The sequence below is a fragment of the Typopeltis vanoorti genome, chromosome 16 (genome assembly GCF_054136105.1).
Source record: "Typopeltis vanoorti isolate ZY-2024b chromosome 16, IOZ_Tvanoo_1.0, whole genome shotgun sequence".
Classification (NCBI taxonomy): domain Eukaryota; kingdom Metazoa; phylum Arthropoda; class Arachnida; order Uropygi; family Thelyphonidae; genus Typopeltis; species Typopeltis vanoorti.
Genome location: NC_143564.1, coordinates 86,134,410 through 86,157,512, shown reverse-complemented (window position 1 = coordinate 86,157,512; position 23,103 = coordinate 86,134,410). Strand labels below are relative to the sequence as shown.

At 34.4% G+C, this 23,103-nt stretch overlaps 1 protein-coding gene across 2 annotated transcripts in view; it reads right to left on the bottom strand.

Annotated features, from left to right (window-relative positions):
* Positions 1 to 21,173, bottom strand: part of LOC150098170 (lysosomal alpha-glucosidase-like) — a 28,324-nt gene extending 7,151 nt beyond the window's left edge. The window contains exons 1-2 of one of the 2 annotated variants that reach the window (XM_090406199.1): positions 20,834 to 21,173; positions 8,424 to 11,048 (exon numbers count right to left, since the gene is read on the bottom strand). In XM_090406199.1, coding sequence (XP_090262325.1) covers positions 8,438 to 11,048; positions 20,834 to 21,021 — 2,799 coding nt within the window. In that variant the 5' untranslated portion in view covers positions 21,022 to 21,173 and the 3' untranslated portion in view covers positions 8,424 to 8,437. Of the gene's footprint in view, positions 1 to 8,380; positions 11,049 to 20,833 lie in introns of those variants that run through there. The other variant, XM_090406198.1, reaches the window with a different exon arrangement.
* Between the last annotated feature and the right edge of the window lie 1,930 nt (positions 21,174 to 23,103).

The window sequence follows — 23,103 nt, the reverse complement described above, 5'->3', positions numbered from 1 at the left end:
TGGAAAATACAAGGGGTCAGAGAGTGCTTTACTTAGTAATTACATCTGAGGATTTGGCTGTAACAAATATGACCGCATTGCCACTAATTGGTGAGAGTAATCATAGAGTTTTCACTTGAGAGGTGGCTAAAGGTGTGGAATTTTCAATTAAGACAGGGTACATGTGGAATTATTGGCCTGGAAAGTATGACAACCTTAGGAGTTTGATTGGTTCAGTGCCATGGCATTTACAATTGCAAGGACTAGAAGTTGAAAGTTCATGGGAGGCAGTTAAGAAGTGTTTGCATGAAGCAATGGCTGACTGTATACCTAGAGTCCGAATAATAAAACAAATAGGGGTTAAATGGATGAATAACACCATTAAGCTTGAGCTGCAAAAAAAAAAAAAAAAACTATGGAGGGAATTTAAGGAGAAAGGTGACCGTCAGGAACATAAACGGTATAAATCGCAGGCCAGAATGGTAACGAGTGTGGTAAGAAAAGCAAAAAAGGATTATGAAAGAACATTGGCCATGCAGGCAAAAGAGAAACCTAAACAGTTTTTTCGATATGTTGCAAGTAAAAGGAAAAACGTTTATGGCAGAATGATTTTAAAGAATGCCGATGGTAGGGAGGTAACTGAATCAGTTGATACAGTCAAGTTACTGAGTGAGCACTTTGCAAGAATATATCATCCAGGTGGTGACATTGCAGAAATGAATGAACCAGTAGATTATACGGGAATTGTGGTGAATGAAGTGGAGGTGAGTAGTCTATTATAAAACCTCAATGTCAATTCATCTATGGGATTGGATGGTACACCAGCTGGTATACATGAAGCGGCCAAAGAATTGTCAGTACCCTTGATCATTTTGTTTAATTTAAGTCTCGGTTCTGGGTTAGTCCCGATGGGATGGAAAGAGGGGAAAATAGTTCCACTGCATAAAGGAGGTTCCAGGAGACTGCTGTTTTAAATTACCGACCGATTAGCATATCAGGAATCGTTTTCAAGGTCTTGGAGAAATTAGTCAAGAAAAGAATACAGGATTGGATAGATGAAAATCGGATATTGTATGGGGGACAACATGGTTTTGTGAAAGGTAGATCATGCATCAGTAACTTGCTCACGTTTTGTAACACAGTGACGGCTGAACTGGATAAGGATAATGGGTTTACAGTGATTCTACTGGATCTTACCAAGGCCATTGACAGGATACCACATGGAGCTCTAATCAGTAAACTGGAGCAGATGGGGATGGATATAGGGTTGGTGAGATGAATAGGACGTTTGTTGATGGAGAGATACCAGAGAGTGGTTTATTCAGGAGTTGAGTCTAAAAGACGGCTTGTGACTAGTGGTGTGCTGCAGGGCTCTGTTCTTGGACCACTATTTTTTAATTTGTTCATCAATGATATAGGAAAGGATCTGAGAAGAAGTGTTCATTTGTTTTCTGATGTTGCAAAGTTGGGTAGAGCAATTCAGGGCACAGGATGTCAAAATTTTACAGAATGGTTTGGAAGACTGGGCTAGGAAAAATGGATGTCAATTTAATGTGGCAAAGTGTAAGGTGCATTTTGGGGTGAAAAGAATAGCAGCAGTATATCACATTGGTGGAATCCTACTCCAGGAGATTGATGAGGCCAGGGATTTGGGAGTGTTGGTGGATAGGGAATTGAAGTTTAGGGGGAACATTGAAAAAGTTGCTAAATCAGCTCATCAAATCACTTGGCTTCTGAAATATACTTTAACATGCAGAGACAAACAAGTTATTGTTCCTCTGTATTGAGCCTTGATAAACTACATCTGGGCTACTTTGCCCAGTTATGGGCGCCAGGGTTTCTTCGTGATGGGGAGGAAGTGGAGAGGATCGAGAGACGAGTGACCAAGATAATAGCAGGTCTGTGGAATGAACCTTATGAGAATAGGTTGAAGATTTGTGGGTTGCAAAAATGGGTCGATAGGCGGAAAAGGGGTGATATGATTGTGACATTCAAATTACTGAAGGGTTACTATATGAAACCCAGAAGATATTTTTGAAAAAAGGACTGGTGGTGGGAGGACTAAGGGGTCCCATGCATGGAAGCTGGGAAAGAATGTGGTTAACAAGAGTTTTAGAGCTAGGTTTTTTAATTAGAGAGTGGTAAATGAGTGGAATAAGCTGCCAGAGTCTGCTGTGGGTGCTACGACTGTGAATGGGTTTAAGGCAAGGTATGATAGATACTGTGTGAATGTCGAATAGTTGTTCTTGACATGATGTTAGGGCCTCCCTCGATGAGTCTGTCGACTCCTTGGATTTTCCCGGAATAATAATAATAATAATAACTTTGATTCATTTAAACTCATGGAGTAAGACTTATTAAATGCACACATGGAACAAATTAACAACAAATTCGAGGTGTATGAACATTATATGCAGTTCAATAACGAAACCTCTTTTGGTCGGCGAGCCTGTAAGGATGTCTCAATCCGGGAATCGGCCCTGAGCGATAGTCTGTTGTTTTTCTTTTGCTAGCCTCTAACTTAATCCCCTTTGCAAAATTTCTCTATGAATTTACTTAATATTTTAATCTCTAGCCTCTCACATACCATCTCTCATGACTAATCCTTTTCTGTCCTATTTAGTTAAATTTTCTCTCTTATATCATATCACAACATTAATATATTCTTTCCTTTTTTTGTTAGTTAGTTCAACAAACACCTTTATATTAACATTAACACTAATATACACGTCACACATCACTAACATCCAATGTCTACATCCCATACATAAAAAGTAGCAACAACACAAATAGTGAAGGCTAAATCCCACTCTCTTCATAAAAGCTAACCCAAATTTCGAAGTAGATGGGATTAACTTGCCTCACCCATATACAAGTAATCCTTATAAGCAAATGCAGATATTTGTATGTATAATCACTCTTTCTCAAACTTTAAAAAAATATATATACAAAAAATTCTGTTTAATCTTCATTGTTAATATTAGATGTGTTGTAAATACATAATATAAAGGCAAAAAAGTGTTATTAAAAATTTTAATTGAAATCCAATGTAGGAATTGCAGCACTTAGTGCTGAACTCTGTATAATTATAAGGTGCAATGCCACACAAGATGTTTATTGTATGTATAAATATTTTAGCAATCAATAGATAAAAATAAAAAAAATACGAGAAAGTATTTGTTATGCATAATTGTGTTCCTATAATGTATGTAATTTATTTGAGAAATAATAAAAATGTTAAAAAATAAATAAATAAATAAACGGCTATATTTCAGTTTTAAAAAAAATAAATAAAGAAAAAAATATTTACAACAATAAATTATTAATACATTATACAATGTATTAATAATAACTATTACTATAGTTGGTAATTTATAGTTGCGGTTAAATAAGATTACATTTTTACAATATTTATACAATAACAAAAATTGTATATATATTTACAATTTCTCTTTAAAATATTTAAGTGCTGCAGTTGTAATAAATGGATTTTTTTTTCTTTGTGTTGATCTCGGTTGACGTGTAATATCTCAGCTTGCGTCCACGAAGCTTTTTATGAAGCTAATCTGAGGATGACACCAGTTAGTTATTGTTTATTGGTTTGATTGCTGTGTTGGAAGTAGGCTGATGTTTGACAGGTCTGATATTCACTACAGACGTACGATGAGAAATTCATCCACACACACACACACACACACACACACACACACACACACACACACACACACACACACACACACACACACACACACACACACACACACACACACACACACACACACACACAGGATTAATAAAATTTATTATTATTATTGTTAAAACCTCCATGGAATCAAAAGACTCAGCGTGGGGGTCCCACTGTTATATACATGCACACAGTTTATCGTACCGCGCGTTAAATATGTTCACTGTCTCCGCGCTTATCGCACTCTCGGGCAATGCATTGAAATTACTCACAACTTTACATGCGAAAACCTGCTCCTCATCCCCCTTGCTCACACTCTCCTTACACAGTTTCCAGGAATGACCTCTTGTTCTCTCCCTATCTTCACCCATTCTGTGCAAACTCCCCCCCCCCCACCATATTAACACTTTCATTGCTAAGCTGAAAATTGGAATTTCGTGCGGTGGCCAACTTTTTCTTTTATTTAGTTAGCGACGTCCACGCGATAACGCGTGATCGGCCGTTTGATAAGAACTCGCGTCGCGCGATATCGCGTGATTGGCAATGAACATGTTAATCTAGTAACAACCCCAAAACAGCTTATATGTTTCGATCATATCCCCTTTCCTCCTCCTATCCACCAATTTCTGCAAATTGCATTTTTCAATCTGTCTTCATACTCAGCATTCCAGAGACCAGAAACCACCTTAGTCAATCCTCACTGGACCCTTTCCAATACATCTTCATCTTTTTGAAACCAAGGTGACCAAATTTGCGCACAGTAATCCATATGCCGCCTGATCAAAGCGTTACAAATCCTTACTACTACAAGTCAGTGCCTTCCGTATTATTCCCATTATCCACTGTGCTGTCCTCCCAATTTTGCAATATATACCCGACAGTTTAGGCCCTTGTCCACAATCACTCCCATATCTCTCATCTGCTTTACCTCTTCCAAGATATTTCCACCGATTGTGTACTCTAAATCCTATCTCTGCTTCTCAATTTCAAAATCTTAACTCTGCAAGATTTTGAAATTGATACATGCTAGACAAAAGACTGTTTCTAATCATACTAGTATTTATCTGTCTTTAAAGATGGTAATTTCCCCTAATTTCCTGTACTAAATTTGCCTAGGTTGTAAGGAAAAAAATGCACATAAATGGATTATTTACATAATTTAGATAAAAGGGAAGTGGACTATTTTTCGACATACTTAAAAATGTAGTGCTGTTACACATACAAGAATCAGATCACATATGCTTATTATTTGAAATACATGTACATACGCAGTGTGGTAAAGTTAATTAGATACTTTGTTTGTCAAAATCGTACCAACCTAGTGCGAACATTAAGAATTTAAGTGGGTCTATCAGAATGCAAAAGCAGTGGGTGAAAGAATTGATAGTAGTAGCAGGAACGAATGATTTGAAAGGAGACAAAATGGCTATGAGAGAGAGAGAGAGAGGACTTGAAGGAATTACTTGAGGTAGCAAAAGAGAAGAGTGAGAGAGTTAGAATGGTTAGTCTGTTTCCACGGTATGACAATGAAGAGTATAGAATGAGAGCCATAATTGCTAATGACTTTATGCGTGGATTATGCAGGAGGAGTGGTGTGGTATTTGTGGACATGTGGAGTGAGTTCAATGGGCAAAATGATTTATATCAGATGGATGGTTTGCATTTGAATGAATTTGGTGTACAGAGACTTGAAAAGGAGTTCTTGAATGAAATGGGAGTAGATGTTAGGAGTATTAGGAACAAGAAGGAAGAATTTTTGGCCTTGGTTGGCACTTCCAGACTGCAGGATATTGGCATTAGTGAAACATGGCTGACTGAAGATGGTATAGCTAGTGGGATTGAATGTGAGGGGGTATAGTGTGTTCAGGAGTGACAGGGAGAATAAAATGGGGGGGGGGAGAGTATTATTGATAATAGCTGATGAGCTGCAGCCAAGGAGAATAGAAGGTGAATTGCAGGATAGAGAAAAGAGCACATTTGAGACTATTTGGTGTGAGACTGAGGCTAGCAGATCAAAATATACAATTGGGTGCTGCTATAGATCAGGTAATAGAATAGATGGTGGAGATAGTATGCATAAGCAAATAGAAGAAATGAGTGGAAGGAGGGTAATTATTATGGGAGATTTCAACTATGGTAACATTGATTGGAAGGAGGAGAGGATACACGGGAGGAAGGAATTGGGTTTTATGCGGTTATTAAGGGATAACTATCTGTGGCAGCATGTAATGGATAATACTAGGGGTAAGAGAGTGTTTGACCTAGTAATTGCATCTGAGGATTTGACTGTAATGAATATGACCACATTGCCACCAATTGGTGAGAGTGATCATAGGGTCCTGACTTTGGGGGTGGCTAAAGGTGTGGAATTTACAATTAAGACAGGGTACATGTGGAATTATCGTGCTGGTAAGTATGACAAGCTCAGGAATTTGATCGGATCAGACCCATGGCATGTAAAACTGCAAGGGCTAGATGCTGATAGCACATGGGAGGTGGTTAAGAAGTGTTTGCAGGAGGCAATGGCTGCCTGTATATCTAGAGTCCGAATAATAAAGATCAAGTAGGGGTTAAATGGATGAATGACACCATTAAGTTTGAGCTGCAAAAAAGAAACAGCTGTGGAGTGAATTTAAGAAGAACGGTATAAAGTACATGCCAGAAGATTAACGAGTGTGGTAAGAAAAGTAAAAGCGGATATGAAAGAACATTAGCCATGCAGGCTAAAGAGAATCCCAAACAGTTTTTTCAATATGTTGCAAGTAAAAGAAAAAATGTACGGGCAAAATGATTTTAAAGAATACCGATGGTAGGGAGGTCACCGAATCAGTTAATATAGTGGAATTACTAAGCAAACAGTTTGCAAGAGTATATCATCCAGATGATGACATTGCAGGAATGAAAGAACCAACAGCTTATACTGGAATTGTAATGATCAAAGTGGAGGTGAATAGTCTATTACATAACCTCAATGTCAATACATTTGTGGAATTGAATGGTATACCAGCTCGTGTCATATGTGAAGCGCCTAAAGAATTGTCAGTGCCATTGACCATTTTGTTTAATTTGATTCTCCGGTCTGGGTTAGTCCCGAGGGGGTGGAAAGAGGGGAAAATAGTACCACTGCATAAAGGAGGTTCCAAGACTGCTGTTGTAAATTACCGACCGATGAGCATATCAGGAATCGTTGTCAAGGTCTTGGAGAAAGCAGTCAAGAGGAAAATACACGATTGGATAGATGAAAATGGGATACTGTATGGGGGACAGCATGATTTTGTGAAGGGTAAATCATGCCTCAGTAACTTGCTCACGTTTTATAACACAGTGACGGCTGAATTGGGTAAGGGTAATGGGTTTACAGTGATACTGCTGGACCTGGATAAGGCCTTTGACAGGATATCACATGGAATTCTAATCAGTATACTGCAGCATATGGGGATGTATATATAGGGTTGGTGAGATGGATATGAGGGTGGTTGATGGAAAGATATCAGAGAGTGGTTTATTTAGGAATAGAGTTCAAAAGACGGCCTGTGACTAGTGGTGTGCTGCAGGGTTCTGTTCTTGGACTGCTACTGTTGAATTTGTTAATTTTTTTCCCTCATGATGCAAAGTTGGACAGTGCAATAGTCAGTGCACAGGATGTCAATATTTTGCAGGATGATTTGGGTAGTTTGGAGGACTGGGCTTAGGAGAATGGATGTCAATTAACGTGGCAAAATGTATGGTTATGAATTTTGGGGTGGAAAGATTAGCAACAGTATATCATATTGGTGGCACTGTACTCCAGAAGATTGATGAGGCCAGGGATTTTGGAGTGTTGGTGGAGAGGGAGTTGAAGTTTAGGGGCACATCGCAAAAGTGGCTAAATCAGCTTATTAAATCAATTGGTTGCTGATGAATACTTTAAGAAGCAGAGACAAACAGGTTATTGTTCCTCTGTATTGAGCATTGATAAGACCCCATCTAGACTACTGTGCCCAGATATGAGCGCCCAGATATGGTTTCTTCTTGATGGGGAGGAAGTGGAGAGGATCCAGAGACCAGTGACCAAGATGATAGCGGGTCTATGGAATGAATCTTATGAGAACAGGTTGAATGTTTGTGGGTTGTAGAAATTGGTTGATAGGCGGAAAAGGGATGACATGATTGAGACATTCCAATTACTGAAGGGTTTCTATAAGATTAATTCAGAAGATAATTTTGTGAATTGGACTGGTGGTGGGAGTACTAGGGGCCATATAATGAAGCTGGGCAAGTGTGTGATTACCAAGGGTGTTAGAGCTAGGTTTTTTACTTGGAGATAGTGAATGAGTGGAATAAGCTGCCAGAATCTGTTGTGGGTACCATGACCGTGAATGAGTTTAAAGTGAAGTATGATAGATACTGTGTGAATGTCGAATAGTTGTTCTTGACATGATGTTAGGGCCTCCCTCGATAAGTCTATGGACTCCTTGGAGTTTCCCGTAATAATAATAATAATAATAATAATAATAATAATAATAATAATAATAATAATAATAATAATAATAATAATAATAATAATAATAATAATAATAATATAATAATAATACTTCCATACTAGTATTACTTCCATAAATATACTTCCATACTAGTATTGGACATATTGATATGCACATGTAACAATAACCGAAAAGATTCCTAGTTTTCTATAAATACTAATACATGCGTAATTAGATTCTTGAAAACTTCAAATTAAATTCACACAAACTAAAGCATTTTATTGTAATATACTTACGTAAATCAGAAATATTAAAATATCCATGTGATCTTGTTGCTATTTTTTTCTAGTAGTTTAATACTTATATTTGTAAATGTTACAGTTTTATGTACCTTGTCATAGTTTATTGGTACTTGTTGTAATGATGAATTAATTGTCAAGTTTGAAGGTTTTTGATGAATACCAAAGATTCTGATCTTGTTGATCTCTGTTGATATATTTCGTTTAGACAGAATATTTAGTAGATGTGGTGAGTTTGAATTTGAAATGATAATAGAAGTATTTGTTGCAACTATTGTGACCATAGTAAAGTTTCCATTTTGTGTTTCACCATCATCCAAATAAATTTTCCCACTTGCACTTTTTCCGTTGTTACTACATTCGTCTGTTCTTAATTCCTCTATAGAATATTCGCATGGTAATGCAATGATAAGGTTCAAAGTTTTGTTTCTTGCATCCTGGACATTACTTATATTTGTGTCGTATCTAGGAACAATACAACCACCACGAATATGCAGATTAACATGGTATTCAATAGTAACGAGTTGCACATTATTTTGCTCAATTTTCTTACCACTGTAAAAGTCATACCAGCAATGTGACGGAAAATAACTCGTAATACTTCGAGTATTATTTTCAAACACTGGAGATATCATAAGGGCTGGTCCAAGTAAAAACTGTTCGTCCTTTTCATAAGTTTCTTTATCATTATAAAACTCCAAAAATAGAGGTCTGGCAACAGGCGTACCGTTTACATGAGCTTCATAGAACAATGTATATAAATAAGGCAAAAGCGAGTACCTGATTTGTAGAGCATTTCTTGATGAATACATTGTTCGATTGCCAGAATATATAGTTGTAATATTATCGCCCCTATATGTAATCATAAGGGGTTGAAATGCAGCAATTTGCATCCACCTGGAACATAAAATTTCTTCTATCTCTCCCCAGAAGCCGCATGCTGGTGATCCAACTAGAGGAATTCCATATAATCCATAGTTCAACATGTTGACTACAGAGTATTTTAACATGTCCCATGTAGCAACGTTTTCTCCTCCCCAGTATCCTCCATAGTGGCCACTCCCAGTAAAAGTAGACAAACTTAAAATGAATGGGCGCTTCTTTTCATTTTTTGAGTTCATTAGGCTATCATGGACACTCATCATATGCTTGTGACCATACAGGTTATGCAGGTGAAAATGTTTATATGATTCTGTATGCAATGAATCCATACATAAAGTACCTTGTGACAGGTTTCTGCCTCCTGGAGAGAATAAGGGATTATTATATTCGTTTGAAGGACAGAGATTCTCCACGTTTCCTTTCATTGTGCTCAAGTCTAAAGGGGAATTTTGATCCAACAGTGTTCCTTCGAATAAAAATTCGGAATCGTTCAAGAGTTTTGTGAAATTATTATAAAAATAAACGAGACATTCTTGTATAGAACTGTCGAAGAAATCAAGATATTCCACTTCCACGTTGCTCTGTACTGAACCCCGATAGTTTTCTCCTCCCGATTTCTTTATAAAAAGATTATTTGGACACGTAATAGAGGCACTGGTTTCTTTCGAAACGTAAGGTGTATGTATCATCATGAACTTTCTTGAGGAACTATGAAGTTCTTTGGAAATATTTTCGATTGCTGCGATGTCTAACGTGTGAATGCGTGAAAACGACCAACTACCACAGTGAGAATCAAAAGGAATATTATATTTTTTCAGTAACGTAAGAGATTCAATAGCGTCTTCCAAACTGTTTGCCTCGCGGCAAGTGTGATGACCGAGTGCCCAGTATGGTGGCATTACTGGCTTTCCAATATAATCTGTTAACTGTCTAATCACATCTTTTGGTTTGGGACCAAGGAAAAAATGAATTTCCAACTTAGAATGTGCAACTGCATTCAGTATTCGAATTGTAATGATTGAAAAACTTGTGACCAACTCCATAGGATTACTGCTAACAATTAAAACTCCACAGGCATTCCCATCTTCTTCCAATATGAGGTAAAAAGGATGAACACCATTCCCTGATGATGTTTCGTTTAATTTTCCTGAACGAGAGAATAATGGAACTTTTTGAGTTTTCTCTGCTATCTGAAAAAAACTCGAGCTTCTTAATTGATTCAAACCATAGATATTACTCGTCGAAAGTAAGTTAATACTAATTTCTGTTAAGTTCTCGGAGAATATTAATGGACCATAATTCGTGCTAAATATAGCTTTATTATTTCGGTTAAAGAAAATTGCGAAACGCTCTCCTACTTTAGACCTCGAGAGATGACCTGCGATACACTGCGCAGAACTTGAATTATTATATTGATATTTCAAGAATTTTTCAAAAATATTCTCGTCATTGTCATCTGAGAATAGTGTTAAACGTAAATGATCATTTTTTAAACAGTTCAAGCTTGCATTAATTGATGGATAAGATTCTACTGGTAAAAAAGTTGCATTGGAATTATTATTAATCATTAAATGAAAATGATTTCCTTCTTCCCAAATGACGTTATAAAAGTACTCGGAGGGATTCTGATGAAAACAAACAGGGGCATTGTTATTGGAAGAATTATCCCAGCAACAGTTTCTTGATAAACAGAAAGTCTCATTAAGCTTTTGACGGGAAATTCCGGGAAAGCAATCAATTCTGAAAGATACCAAAGGTAAAGATATTGGTCATCATAAACTATAGCTTTCAAATCAATAATAATACTTACAATCAAAAATAAATAATTAAAATAATCATCTTCGAGGGATCTGATCAAAAAATGTCGAAACTGATGCTGTTTCCCTTTTTTAACACACTGCTCGGAAGAGTAGTGTGTATTGTAATTCTCGACCAAAGTGTGTTCATAACAAAAATTAAAAAAAAACCGGTTAAGATTGCAACCTATCTATGAGTAAAGGCAAATATAGGTAATCATCAATATCATCATCATCATGATAGTCTTTTAGTACTTCCATTATATAGCGCTCGAAAATTAGATACGTCGGTGTTTGGTATACACTGTTTTTATCTTACTAATTTTTGATCAGATCTCTCAAATTCTTCAGACTTTCTCAACCAATTGATTTTAAAAAGGTTATCAATACCATGTAGACACCCAGTTTATAATGTATTTCTTAACATGTATTTGACTTATCTAATTTTAGACAATTCTATCAATTAGTTTTATATCTCCCATCCAAAAATCGTATAAGTATGTTAAATACAATGCAATAAGTATTATATACTGATTATATCAAAATAGCTGATATTCCGTATAGTTATTACAGTTTTTTTTTGAACCAGTGTTATAAATATATCAGTGGTGATTCAGCACATTTTGTACCAAAATCAGTTTTTCTTAAAAATCTACTTCAATTTTTAACCAGCATCAATTTATAAAATGAAACGTTCCTCTCATATATATATATGACTTGCTTCAAAACTAAGAAGAAACAGATTAAAATTTAAACAGATTATATTACGATTCAAATAGAATAAAATAAATTGAGAGAGAGAGAGATCGAAGAAACGTATACTCGAAATTAGCTCATCCACTCAGGTATGCAGGCGAGTAGAAACAATGACATTATCATTAATATCAATTATTAATTTGTTAAAATTATACCATTTTGTTGAAAAAAAAAACTTAAATATACAAACCAAAAATGTTCTAGGAAAGGGTAAGAGAAGATGGATATTCTAGCAGTTAAGGAGGCAAAACAATTGAACAACCACTACTTGTTATTAAGAATATACTGATGCCTTGTTTAATCTGTTGATTCTCCATGCTGTTAGCTACATTAATCCGTAGCTTTGTCTCCAGATTCTTGACAGAATAATAAATGAAGTTATGATCTCGCAAGAAAAACATAACATTCAGCATTATGAAAATTATCAGTAACTAATAAAAACGATCTGAAAAAATGTGTCTTAAAGAAACAGTTATTATCACTATCATCAATTCATGATATGTATCCTCTGGGGGTATACAGGATACTAGGATGGAGCAACATGATGAAAATATTATTACTAACTTGCTATTGACAGTTTCCACCGAATTCGTGTGTTATTTGTCAGGATTTCAATATTTTCACTTCCTACATTTCGGTGTTCTAAGGCATTTCTATGTATGAATCCATGTAGATATTGATCTTCTTCTGGGTCTCTTTTCATGCCATCCTGGCGTGAAAACCAACCTTTCCTCTGCAATCTGTTAAAATAACCATATTATCTAAGATTACATACACACTTCCTAAAGGCTGATAATGTTAAGTTCCTTTGTAACATTTTTATTTTTCACATAATTCTGCGATTCATTTATCTGTTTGCTTCCAATTCCCCCCCCCCCCCAAACTCTTATATCAATAGTCTCTTGTGTTTGATCGCCTGTGTTATATTTAATCCACCTCTCAAATTCATAAGTGAAAAGTCCGGACACTGTTTTGTATATGTTCAATGTTTGACTAATTTCACTCTTATTCCATATGAATGTGTGCTGAGTTCAATATTTTCAATTTTCATATCACATTTAATGCAACTTTTGTACATTATGTGATCTACACACACCGGCCACTGAATTAGAAATCGCTATGCAGATATACGTAAACGTCACTTACGTAACGTCTATGAAAAATACTTGGTCATTTGCGTCACTATGTGCTCTTGGCAACTATGTAAGAATGCAGCTGGTCAGTAATTGTCAATAGTGCTGATCGCAGTGGGAAAAACCGAGATTCTTCTGGAGTTCGATAAATAGATTATTGTGGGGGCCCGTCTGACTGTACGATTTTTAAAACCTAGCTGACTGGTGAGACATCCGGATGTTTATTCAACGGAAAAACAGTACTATTATACTCTAAGAAGGAATAACTATGGTCTAAGACAGTCATAGGAACGAGATCGCCATGGTCTGAGAAGGCATGTACGGACCAACAGTACTTTTTTATGTGCAGCAATTGACTGAAGCATTTAATGAAGGCTGTTTCCCAGATTTAACAATGTTTTACTATAGACCTAATTTTAAATAACCCTGGACCTCGCCAGATAGAGAAATACGAAATTGTATAGATTAGATCCTAATTAGAAATAAACAGAAAACCTCAATCAAAAACGTAACATACAGACATAAAATAGACTATGAACAAAATTCAAAGTCAACTATAAAAGAAATAGGATTGATAAACAGAACACAAAAATTTTAAAAAATGACTAAATAACTTGAAAAACAGGAAAAGAAATATTAATTAACTCGCAAGAGAAACTTTAGAAATTTATAAAAGACCCAATAATAAATGGATAACATCTGAAATTTTAGAAAAATGTCAAGAAAAAAAGAAAACTAAAAAATAAACATACCTCAGAAAAAAACAAGAAGAAATACAAACAACTCAAAAACGAAATTGATAAACTCTGCAGACAGGCTAAAGAAAACTGGCTATACAAAAGAGCAGAAAAATGCAATGAAGCATATAAACACCATAACTCTAAAATATATCCTAACACAATTAAAGAAATTACAAAAAACTTTTCACCAATACCTCTAACAATGATCAACTATCAGGGTAAGGAAACAGGAAATCCAAATGCAATAAAAGCAATATGGATGGAACACAACGAAGAAACCTTTAAGAATGAAAGCGATAACTGTCTAATAACAAGGCCTCACACTAACTCAAAACATGACGCCTTAATGATCCTTCCATTTGAAGTGAAGAATGCTCTAAAACAAACGAAATCTGACAAAGCACAAGGGATAGACCAAATTCCATCAAAACTCTGGAAAGTAGGAAAGCGAACATCTTTAAAATTCCTTACCACATTTTTCAACATAATCATTAAAACAGAAGAAATACAAGAGGATTGGAGAATAGGAAGAATCATACCAATTTACAAGCAAGGTGTAAGAAACATTGTAAAAATTACAGACCAATCACATTACTCAGTCGCGCTTAAAAATATTCATAACCGTATTACAGAACAGAATAAAGAACACATGCGAGATCATGCTTAGTGATGAATGATAGTAATGATAGCGAATACAAAAGAAAAAAAATAGCGAACTTAATAACCAAACTAAACAATAGGACTAATCACAAAAAAATGAAGAAAAAATGAACATCTCCTTGAATTGATAGACAATTGAACAGGTAAAACAATTCAACTATTTAGGAACAGTAATAACAGAACACAGAACAATACCATGACCACTATTAAACCTAGAATATTGACTGTATGGCCATCATTTAATAAACTAGGTAAAATCTGGAAAAATAATAAAATCTCTAAATTTCTAACAATAAAATTATATGATGCAATTATAATACACACTGTGCTATATGGTTGAGATACTTGGACACTCAAAAAAGACGGAGATACGAAAACTGGAGGCTTTCGAGATAAAATGTTCAGAAAAAATAAATAAAACAAAATGGACAGAAAAGGAAACAAATGAAACCGTAAGACAAGACCTAAAGTATAGAGACTCATTAATAGAAAAGATGAAAAGAAGAAGACAACTTCGTTGGTATGGACATGTCGAGAGAATGTCACCAAATAGGTTATCCAACCCTACTCTGCATGCAAGATTAGAAGAAAAAAGAAAAAAAAGGGAAGACCAAGAACTAAAAGAGATAACATCAGTAAAGGTTACCTCCGAATTACAAACGTATAGACAGCTCACAAGCCATGCAAGATACAGAGACTCCTGGAGGTTGTTGTGGAAACACAGAAGACTCAATCCTTCCCCGACGGAAGAGGACAGTAAGCAAGCTTCCCATCCATATCTCATAGAATAATGGGCAGGGAAATGAAGAGAATCGGTATTGTCAGTATCGTGCCTATACAGAAACCAAAATATGCAAAAAGTTTCGAATTCAGTACCAATATATATAAACTATGTATTGCCCTGCATAATGTACTGTTTCGCTGCTTGAGCCTGTGTATCCGTAACACAGTTGGTATCAACCGGGTACTTTTGGATTGCATAAGTCTATGTTCGAAGCCAAGGTTTTATTATATAATTTTTTTTTATCTTCAACTTAACATTGTTATACCAAGAGAACAGGATTTTCTTCTGATAAACTAAGGTTTCTAATCCCTCACACCATCCAAAGAAATCTAGCTTCAGAACTTTAATTGCTTTGGCTGTAATCCTAAATATCAACAATAGCCCTATAACTGTAGCATTCTGAAGAGTTTTTCTCTTTTTGCATTTTCGTATGCTTTAAAAAAATTCATAAAAGGTAAATCCCGTAATTTTTGATGGTTCATAATTTTCAAGTGGAAACCTTTTCTTCAATATAACAGTGTTCGACCAAATACCATGCATCAGCATATTATATACGTATATGCAAATTAAGATGAAATTGAGAAATATGTATAACTTTGAAAACATACAAATATATTTTTGTTTTATTATTTAATATTTTAAATAGTCTTCTGACAGCAATTAATGGCATTTATCACGCTTCTTGAACTACAGCAATGCTTCTATTTAGTTCTAGGCACCAATTTCAGGAAAGCCAGTAGAATATTTATCTAATCAAATGTTTATTTTCCTTTGTAGTTGCTATCCCTTTTTGTCTTATAAAGGACAATGTAAATAATTCATTTTTGCGAGAAGGAATTGGTTTACTTATCATTTTTCTCTGATTCTCTTCATGTTTAGGATTCAGAAAGCAATTTGTGAACCTTTCCTAGGGTTCATATCATTCCTAAAATATGTCTGGCTCATTTGAAATGAAAAGAAAGAATCCGTTATACACTCTAACGTAACTATGTAATATTAAATAAAAATGAAAATAAATCGAACAACGAATTTTTATTCCCTAAAGGTGGAGCTTTTTATCACTAATTTTTAAGTTAAAAGAGAAATCGATGGCAATCGGTAGGCAACGAATCCCCATCTTTAGTAGTTGTAATTCCTCAACAGATGGCTACTGGATGATTTTCAAGGAATCAAGGAGAGCGTGAAAGCACAGCACGCAACTTGGCCACCTCAAAACCTTCATAATGTTGTCCGAAATAGTGCGAGTTCTATGGTCAATTTTTTGGAGATATGGGATTAAATTTACGGAAGAAAAAATCCATATGCATATCTTAAAACTACTGATTTGATTTGGGGGATCAGCTTAAAACGCCTAATAAAAGTTCCCGTATATACTTCTGAGAGTTGCAATTTTTTGAATGAACAGTGGCACTTACTCAGGTATTTTATTCGTTATTCTCATGAGAGAGTATATGCTACAACATAATATATTTTCTTATTCTCTATACACGTATTATCGGAATTTTTCTGATAACAATAATAAGCCAACTGAAAATGGCTTAGCTTGTATACTCCTTAGCACAATCAGCAGGTATATGCGGCTTTGCCATTTAACTATAAAAGACGGATTTAGTTCTTTCAACAACATGAATAATCTTTAAAAGTTTTGAAATTATTGATTACTTAGCACGAAACGTTGCGGAAGTGAGGAACACTGGAATTTTTCTCAAAACAGGCAAACATGTCTAAGAAAATGTGCAGTTAACAGACAAAAATACATTTAATGGATAAATAGAAGTAAGAAAAGTTAAGTGTAGCTTCATAAATTCTAAGGAAGTAGGGATAAAGAATACTAATATTTTCGTACGTCGATATGCAAGACTTCAGCAATATTATATTCGTTAATTTCTTAAACAGCGATATTCATTCCAAAAAACAAATAACTGTTCAAACATGATTTTACAGTAATTATGTGTAATGTCCAGGTATAAAAATAAATTTGAGGAATTCGTCAGTTAATGCCGTTTCCAGTCTAGATGGACGTTAGTGTCTTAGTGAAAGGTCAATAATAATAACGAATATCTTTTATTTATTATTATATATTTTAATACTACAGTTTACGTGATCAACTTACGTGTTTGATATTTTCTAACAGCAGGTCTGTACGAAAATTACACGCATACTCAGTAATGATAGTTTGTCTAGCTTGGCACAGACTTTGTTTTGTATAGCAAAATATAGCTAATTGTGAGAGTAAAGAACTGTTTATCTTAATTTTTATGTTTGTATGATACTAAGAATAAGGAAATTTGATTATGCAACGTAGCATTATGTTACTGAACATGACTTCTGATGTCATAGTCGAATTCCTCTGAAAAGAGGAGGCGAAAATCAATCTGTAATCACATTAAAGCCCTAAATTACTTTTTTTTGCGTAAAAGATATTCTAACATATTAATATATACTCAAACACTATTTACATAGAAACGTAATATTTTGATAAGAGTAATCACGTTTTAATATGTTATCACGTTCGTATCTTTGTCACATCAGGAATTTTAACACAGTCCGTGAGATAAAAGAGCAGACAACAAACGATCACTCAAAGGAAGAAATCAACATTCTCATATCAGAATGCTGATAACGTTTCTTGCATGAGAAAGAAATACGGAGATACAAGTATATATTACTTTCGATTTAGCTTAATAGCATTGCTTTATCTATACCATTGTACCTGGCAATATCGGAAACTTAAAAAGACTAATTTTGATCATGCTTTACTATATGTTTAGTGAAAATGTTCTAGGATAACAAAATTTAACTTAAAGCTCTTGCTATAATATAAATTGCCGTGTTAAAATTTGTATTCTAATATTTCGGAAAGCTGAGTCAAAAATGTACAAGACTAATTCCGAAAGCAAATAGTGATGAGTGCAATTCTTGTCCTAGCAAGCACCAATCTGCCCGAATCCTATCGAATGAATGTGGGATTGTTGGCGTGATTTTATTGGAAGGATGGCCATGATATAATCTTATAGACAAGGATATTTATCTATTTTTATGATTTTTTTTTCTTTCAAGAAAATGAAATTTTTTTAAAATATCATTTTCGGTTTTTTTTTCATTAACTATCTTATTCGAAAGGGTCTTATTTTCATAAGACCCTTATTTTATATTCTCCTCATCCTATGTTTCAGTTAACGAGATACCCAGCATTCTTTTAAAGCCACGTAACTGTTCTTCATTTAAGCCTAATTAATTCCACCACAGAGCAGTTGAATCCTTCTCCATTCTCTGCTATGTCTATTCATTGTGTGCCTCTCTGATCATTTTTGTATATTTCGCAAAAGATAAATAGACTGAGTTCCAACGTTTCTTGTTAGGAAAAACCCAGGCGTTTCCGACAAAAGGGCATCATCACTATAGACTGAGCTACGGAAGTTTTAATTATTTTTTTATATTTAAATATTTGGACCTGTTAGATAACCGTATAGCTATTACTACGATTATTTTCGATTACAAGACCCTTTTCTTTTTTCTTATTCTTTACTCTATAGAATGGTCAATAAATAAATTTTAAGCATTTGAAATATTTTTGCCTCAAGATAATATACTTTATTTATACTTAGATTACGAGTTACGTGAGCCTTTGTAGCAAAATCTGTATTGACGATGTTCTTCGGTTGAAATGACTTGGGTTCGAAGAACGTTTATCAAGGATTTTCAACTGAAGGTGAATAAGCTGTCTCATAGATTTTTCTTTCTCTCATTTCTTTTTCTTTCTCCTCTGGAAAGTCGATTTTTCATTCCGCAAACTGCCAGAAGAATACACGCAGTTTACAGAAAGAGCACACAATGCAGATAGCATTAACTGTCCTATCGTAAGCAGTAAGCTGGTTTCTAAGATACAGAATTACTTAGCCGTGAAACTAAGCCTATCATGAAAAGGAAAATGAGATACTAGGTGCATGAAAAGGGTAATTTCAATTCGATATACATGTATACACTAAATATAACTAAACCATGGAAACTGCAACTTATGCATTTAACCTGAGGATAAATTATTTATCCTCAGGTTAGTGGCATGTCTGTCTCATTTAAAGTTAGATTTACAATTTTAAAATCTAATTTCATTAAATTCTACCGAGATATAATTTAGATTAAGCCACAATATTCTAGGTAATTCAACTTGCTGTCTTTATTTTACTCATGACTGATCCTATTCTCATTTTATTAGACAACACAAATTCTGAAATTCTAATGACATTCCTTCCTTCAACCTTCCTTTATATTTAACTAAGGAGATTTTCGAAGTGCTTAGAACCATATTCTATCTTTTCGAAGTGCTTAGAACCAAAAAAAAAAAAATAATAATTTAAAATGATCTTTTTTTTTTTTTTTTGTCATATATTACGTCCATGAATATGCCACGGTTTAATCGCTTGGGTAGTTTTTGATGCTTGCCTTCATGATTCTGTTCCGCTTTGAAAATTATCGCATCGCTTCTCAACCTTAGAATTATCTACAAATGCTAGAGATTAATAAGATACAGTTAACATGCTGTATGAGTTTCTTTGACATCATGTTTAAAATGTCTATTGCTAGGATTGCACGGAATCTTAATTTTTCTATTTTTACAAACACTGTCCCATTTCCTCTTTCCTCGTACGCGTTTATGATTCATGCAATAGTGAATTAAAGATTTGGTGTATTAAGATATTAAAATGGCAAATGACATTTCAGTAATCTCTACAATAGGTCACAAACCTTTTTTGAGTTGGTTCTATTATTATTGTATAACTCAAAAGAAGTTCTACTAATTTAGGCAGAACTTCATCATTAAAGACAGTTTGATCAAAGTCGGCACCACCGAAGAAAGTTCGTAAATTAAGCTACCTTAAATCAAACTATTCTATAGATTTTTAATACTACAAACTATAATAATACTATAAAAATATAAGTTGTTATAGTGTCGAACTCTTTGCCTCGCGTATATTATTTATTCAGATTTTTTTTTTGAACGTGAAATCTTCCACAGAAGATTTCACGTTCAAAGAAGAGACCAAACATGTTTTCTTCAAAAAAAATTTAGGCAGTTAGTTGTGTTTTCACCAAGGACGATGGGATTATTAAATTCATCTCCCAACTAAACGCATTCGATAACATCCATTCCCGTAGGATTTGAATCCATAGCTTGTTAGAAAGTCAGAGACGTTATCCACTTGAATGATCATGTCGGCATAGCAGACAGGATATTTGCTGACTATCGACATATTTTGTTCTTTATTAAAATATTCTTTATGTTGTGTTTTCGCCTAATTTAACATTTATTATTATTAAAATGACTAAATTATAATAATTTTAACATAACAATTCAGTCCACAAAAATGAATAAACTTATAGTATATTAACATCGTACATTAGACTACGAACACAGAAGGCAGGAATCATGCTCTCGAGAGCAAATTGAACATTCAACAAACCATCTGTGCTACAGTGCGATTCGAATACACAAATTGTAGGTTGGAAAATGAAAATGCTATTTGCCAATCATATAAACAAGCATGCATTACTGTATAATGTTTCCCATGTATTTTTTTTTTAATTACACATTTACACATACTCATCGTTAAGAATATTTTGATATTAACAAGAATAAATTGATCAGAATTCTCACCTCATAGCAAATAACTGGTAGCATCTTGAGTCTTTAATGCTAAAGTTATTGAAGTAATCGATCATTATGAATACTTCTGCTAATCCAATGATAACACAGATGAATATGCCTAATCCTGCACGAACACGCTGATCAAATAATAATTTTTCCCACCATCGAAGTTCTAGTTTTTTGTAGTCGCAAGTCATAATGAACGAATATTATATTCTTCAATTTTTCAATGCGTTTCAAACTCCATAGATTTCCTAGTGATCATTGGGTAGCAGTACGACAAATTTTCTATATACTGACATATAAAAGTACTTGCATTAACTAGATAAGCCTTTGCATATCTAAAATGACGCACTATTTGTCTCTTCCTGGTAACATTCTCTTATATATTTGAATTTCAGGTATCCACTGATAACGCAAGTATACATGCTATCAGTAGAATATTGGTCCACTAATGGATTATTCTTATCATCAGTCCTACTATCCTATCCTATCACCTGCCTTAACTAAGTACTTCCGCATTCAAATAAAAGTACAAATCACTAAACCCTTCAAATTGTTGCGTTTTGGATGAAACGCTGTCTATATTCTCCACCCCCCCCCCCCTCCAACATTAATTAACAGAACAAAAACAATATTTTTACTGTGCTTCTTTACATAAACTGTCTGGCCTCTGACTTTCTCTGCTACGGGCGATTAACCATGTTATCATCTATTCAATATGAACATTTGATTTAAGAACATTTAACATTAAAAAAAAAAAGAAAGAAAATATTCTAGCCAAAACGAGAAGACAGTATTAACCTCTATGTGTTTCCATGGGTTATATGTATTCCAAATTCTTCTTGAAAAAAATTTGTGAAAAAGATTTTAACTTGAAAAACTTTTAACTATTTGATCAAGATGGGTAAAAATGTTCATTTCGATCCAACAAAGATTAATGTCGCAGCGCAAAATCATTCAGAAATAGGTTTATTTTTAAGTTTTTAATGCTTCTTGACTAAACTATGTGTTGATATTTCTATAAGGTAATTCGTTTAGTACCGAATTCATTTATCTCAAACGGTTAAATGAAAGACAACTTCATAATATCAAATAATGATTGAAGATGGAGCAATTTGCTCATAGAGAATTCATAGAAATGTCATTTATCGAAAAAAAGTAATAACTGAATAGCAAATTTAAAAGATTTAACCATTAAAATGTGAACATAGCAATGATATGTTAAAGTTTTTATAAAGCCTGCTAATATGTACTCAGGAGAGAGAAGTAATGTGTTCACACAGTCACCAGGAATAGAGATTAACAATTATATTTGTTCTCTTTTAAATTGGTGGAGTATTTACTCTCAGGCAAAGTAAGCAAAAAATCATGCAGGGTGCTAAATTATCATATTTTTTTAAAAGAAATAGTGCGTTATTTACAATGTATTATAACCTTCATAAATTACACCCTATTTTAAAAAATCGCAGTCGTATCTTTTATAGTTTGATGCTATAATCTAATTATAAAAGGAAACAGCCGGTCTTATACGGAGGTAGGGTTTTTTTTTTTTTTTCATCCGGAAACTCGATTTTTTCTTTCCCCAGAACACACATGGATTACAGTCATAAATACATGCCAACCACATGCCTGTCTTGAGCCCGGATAAAACTGAGGTTGGGGGTTTTGAAAGCAATGGTGAACTACCCTGTAAAAAATCTCACCAAGAACACTTTGTGGGCAATGCCTACAAAGTCACCTAAGATCGGAAAGTACTGAAACGGAAAAACCACCACCATAATAATCCGGCTACGAGATATATTACGGATGAAGAAAGAACAGCAGCTAATGGATAAAATATTATTGAAGCTATATTAAACAACGAAAACTGCTTATCATAAAACAGATACTTTTTTTTTTTTTGTTCTTTAGTTGTGCAGAGAACCCTCGGTAATGGCATGCTCCGTGATAACTTGTAGTTTCATATTCAACTACATGAAAGCTATATTAATACATACTTTCTCTGCTTCGATAACCATCAGGTTATTCATCTGCACATTTCATAAAAGCATTGCATCATGAAGTCATCAGCGAAGACGATAGTGTCTAGGAGCGAGGTCGCGCACTCGCACATACGCACAGCGTGACACTTGTCCTGGTTAATATAGATCTAATTTCGTATACGGTTTACAGAAAGCGAGCAACAATTATACGGACTTTCATGTGAAGTTGAATTATCCGGTCTCATCATATGGATGTGAAAAGGGTCCTTTTCGAAATTCAGATTTTTCCTCTCA